Source organism: Mus caroli, chromosome 17 (assembly GCF_900094665.2).
Source record: "Mus caroli chromosome 17, CAROLI_EIJ_v1.1, whole genome shotgun sequence".
NCBI classification, from domain to species: Eukaryota; Metazoa; Chordata; class Mammalia; order Rodentia; family Muridae; genus Mus; species Mus caroli.
Window position 1 is genome coordinate 42,898,954 of NC_034586.1, and position 4,088 is coordinate 42,903,041.

The following is a 4,088-nucleotide window of genomic DNA, read 5'->3' on the forward strand; positions in this document are numbered from 1 at the left end:
TGCCCGGCCAGTTTTTGGTTTTGTTTGTTTGTTTGTTTATTTTTTAAAGATTTACTTATTTATTATATGTAAGCACACTGTGGCTGTCTTCAGACACTCCAGAAGAGGGCATCAGATTTTGTTACGGATGGTTGTGAGCCACCATGTGGTTGCTGGGATTTGAACTCAGGACCTTCGGAAGAGCAATCGGCACTCTTAACCACTGAGCCATCTCACCATCCCCAGTTTTTGTTTTTTAAATTCAGGATTAGGTATATACCACAGATAATCCTGAAGTAAACATTCAGTTAGAAAAAAGCCTAAATAGAGTTTTCAGATTTCTCAGTGTCACTTCTCTGACTGGCTCCTACTTTCTCTGAGTCTAAACATTTATTTGTGAATGAAGCACAAAAGCCACTCCAAGCAGAGATTATCCACAGGGACATGATGGGATTGAAGGGCCTCCCTGAATCCTTACATTTTACGGATTGGCATCTGGCTGAAGAGCTGTGGCACTGACCCATGTGAGACCAGGGTTTGGCGGTTGGGCTTATTTAGTCCACAAGCAAGTTTTGCCAGGACCTGGAAGAAAAGAGAGCAAAAGAATCCTTAATGTTGTTAAGATAGAAGCGTGCATGCACACATACTGATAGTTTCCACATGAAGGCACTTCCTCAGTCCTCCCTACACTCTCCATTCTCAGTTTTCCTCAAGGCAGTGCTTTCCTTTCTCATCTATTTGAGATTTTTCTCACAATAGGTTTAAAAAACAGAGAAGCCGGCGTGGTAGCGCATGCCTTTAATCCCAGCATTCGGGAGGCAGAGGCAGGAGGATTTCTGAGTTTGAGGCCAGCCTGGTCTACAAAGTGAGTTCCAGGACAGTCAGGGCTACACAGAGAAACCCTGTCTTGAAAAACAAAACAAAAACAAAGAAAACCAGAGAAGAAACTTAGGGTCTACTTCTTATTCATGTAAATTTGAAAATGCTAAAATAGTCCAAGAATGTGAGTGTGGGAAGAGCAGAGGCTTGAGGCTGGCCTTGGCTCCCTACACAGACACATAATTAGGATGGTTAGAGATGTTTACCCTCCCACCCCCACCCCCGTAGACAGACACACATCTACATATGATTATTCCTTAATTTCACTAGTAAGAGTCTTTTTCTTCCCTTTAAGACATAGTCTATGATGACTATTCTTGGTTGTCACTTTGACCACACCTGGATTAACTAAAACCCAAGTGGTTGGGTATGCCTGTGAGGGAGTTTCCCCTCAATTAATTATTTGGAATGGGAAGACCCACTTTTAATCAGGATCTTTTGAAATGGGAAGATCTGCCTTCAGCCTGGGCCACATCCTCTGCTGGCAGCCTATGTAAAGAACACAGAAGGAGGAGCCTTGCTCTCCCTGCTGCTTGCGCTCACTGGCAAATCCGTTCCTTTCCTGGCACTAGAGCTAGCTTCTTTGGGATTCTGGCAGACACTGAACGTCAGGTGAGACACCCAGCTCCATGGACTGAACAACTATTAGATTCTTGGACCTTCTGTTGGTAAACAGGATTGCTGGACAAGCTGGACTAGCCTGTATGCCATTCTAACAAAGTTCATAAATATATGTATTCATTCTATACATTCTGTTCCACTAGGGCAGTTGTTCTCAACCTTCCTAATGCTACAACCCTTTACTATAGTTCTTCATGATGCGGTGACCCCCAACTATAACATTATTTTTGTTGCTACTTCATACCTGTTAACTTTACTACTGATATGAGTTGTGACTTAAATGTGTGATATATAAACTATATTCAACCCCAAAGGGGTCATGACCCATAAGTTGAGGACCACTGCTATTGAGAACCCACGGTCTCTCTATTATCTGGCCCTAGCTGCACATGAACTCACTATGTAAACCAGGCTGGACTAGAACTCCCAAAGATCCACCTGCCTCTGCCTCTGCCTCTGCCTCCCAAGTGCTGGGATTAAAAGCATGTACCACCATGCCCAACTGTTAGTAAAATTCTTTAGAAAATGCAACAAAACAATATTTAGTATGATTCGGATTACATTAGGAATATTGTTTCTCTTCCTTCCATATAGCCAGAAAATAGAAAATTATTCTGTGCAGCTAGCAACTTTCCTTCCGTTAGAGGGAGGAAAGGCTGGCAACAGCCTGGCCAGCTACTGCTCAGCTATGGAGCCTTGGTTGAGCTGATGGACATCCCAGTCTCACTGCACTTTAGCATGCTAGCTAGAAAACCAGATATTATTCTCCTGGAACACTGAGAACTGTCTGTGTTCCCTATTGCAAGAATACTAGTCCAAATTAAAATTTTACTTTCTCTTATTGTCCCCATTGCTCTAAAGCCTGCGAACCGCAGTTTGAATCCCAGCACATTTGAAACAAGCGGGGCACAATCCTGCAAACACCCACACCCCCAGCTTTGAAGGGGGAAGACACAGGAAGACCTCTGGGCTGCTGGCTGCTCCCATAGCTCGCTCTCCTCCAAAGACATGATAGTTTTAGGTTCAGAGAGAGACCCTGCCTCCAAAGTACAGCACAGGGGTAATAACACATACGCATACATCATACAAACATAGTTACACACACGCACACATATAGATACAAGGAAGACAGAAGCATAACATATCCAGGCAATTTCATACAAGGAAACAAGAAAGCTAAGCGCCGTGGCACATACCTACAATCGCAGACCTTTGGGAGGTAGAGACAGGAGGATCAGAGTCACTTTGGGTACACATGAAGTTCAAGCCTAGCCTGAGCTACATGAGATCCTGCCTCAAAAAGTCAAAAAATAGGGGGCTGGAGAAATGGGTCAGCGGTTAAGAGCACTGACTACTCTTCCAAATGTCCTGAGTTCAATTCCCAGCAACCACATGGTGGCTCACAACCATCTTTAATGAGATCTGATGTCCTCTTCTGGGGTGTTTGAAGACAGCTGCAGAGTACTTAGATATAAAAAAAAAATAAATCTTAAAAAAAAAAGTCAAAAAAATACAAGACAAAAATAAGAACAACAAAATAAAGCAAGTGGTAGTTAAATCATTAACAAAATCTATTTTTTGACAGCTTTCAGGCTGCTGTTTAGGAAAATACTTATGCAATGTCAAGTAATATTATTTTTATTTGAGTCTCAACATGAATTTTATTTTAGTGAGGTTTTTGTTTGTTTTTGAGACAGGGTTTCCCTGTGTAGCTCTGGCTGTTCTAGTACTCACTCTGTAGACTAGGCTAGCTTTGAAACTCAGAGATTCACCTGCCTGTGCCTCCTGAGTGCTGGAATAAAAGGCATGTATCACCATGGCCAGTATAGCTAAGGTATTTTTTAAATTACATTTATGGGTGGTGTTGCACACGTGGAGGCCAGAAGACAACCCATAGGACTTCTCTTTTTCCACCATGTGGCTTCTAGGGGTAGAATTCAGGTTGTTAGATTTGGTGTCAAATGCCTTTAGCTATCGAACCATCTTACCAGTCCCAAAACATGAAACAAAACAAAAATACATTTACTTTATGTGTATGGGTAATTTGCCTGCATGTATGTGTGTGTCTGTACAGCACATGCATGCAGTGCCCTCCTAGGCAGGAAGTAGTTAGGTTCTCTGGAACTGTAGTTACAGACCGCTGAGCCACCATGCGGGTGGTAGGAATTGAGCCCATGTCCTCTACAAGAACAGTCAGTGCTCTTAACCACTGAGCCCCCTCTCCAGCCCCCATGATTTTGCAGCTTCTACCTCCCCAGCAGCAGCAGGACACACATGTATTACCCCCACTGGCTCTCAACACAAACTGAATACCCACCAATATCCTTGTTGTACTTAACTAAAACCATTAATGCTTCTCTTGGAAGTCTACAGTAAGCCTTTACCTTATTGTGGGAGATTCCAGCTGAACACTGGAAGCCAGTCTTCCTCTCTATGGCTGCTCTCATTTCTTCCACAATCACGGCTCCCACAGTCAGCCTGAGGTCTGGAGAGGTGGGATCATCACTCTGAAGAGAACCAAGCCACTGGAGCAAGCCTTGTTTCCGAATAGCCTCTGAAAAGACCAGAGGTCACATTTAGACATTTGCTTGGTTTTTTTTTTTTTTTTT

The 4,088-nt window shown here is 43.2% G+C and overlaps 1 protein-coding gene across 2 annotated transcripts in view; it reads right to left on the reverse strand.

Moving 5' to 3' along the window:
- Polh (DNA polymerase eta) overlaps positions 1–4,088 on the reverse strand; it is a 32,757-nt gene that overhangs the window by 16,993 nt on the left and 11,676 nt on the right. For both annotated transcript variants that reach the window (XM_021186486.2, XM_029471680.1), the window contains 2 exons: positions 3,864–4,033; positions 458–561 (listed from right to left, as the gene is read on the reverse strand). In XM_021186486.2, the coding sequence (XP_021042145.1) occupies positions 458–561; positions 3,864–4,033 (274 nt within the window). The remainder of the gene's footprint in view (positions 1–457; positions 562–3,863; positions 4,034–4,088) is intronic.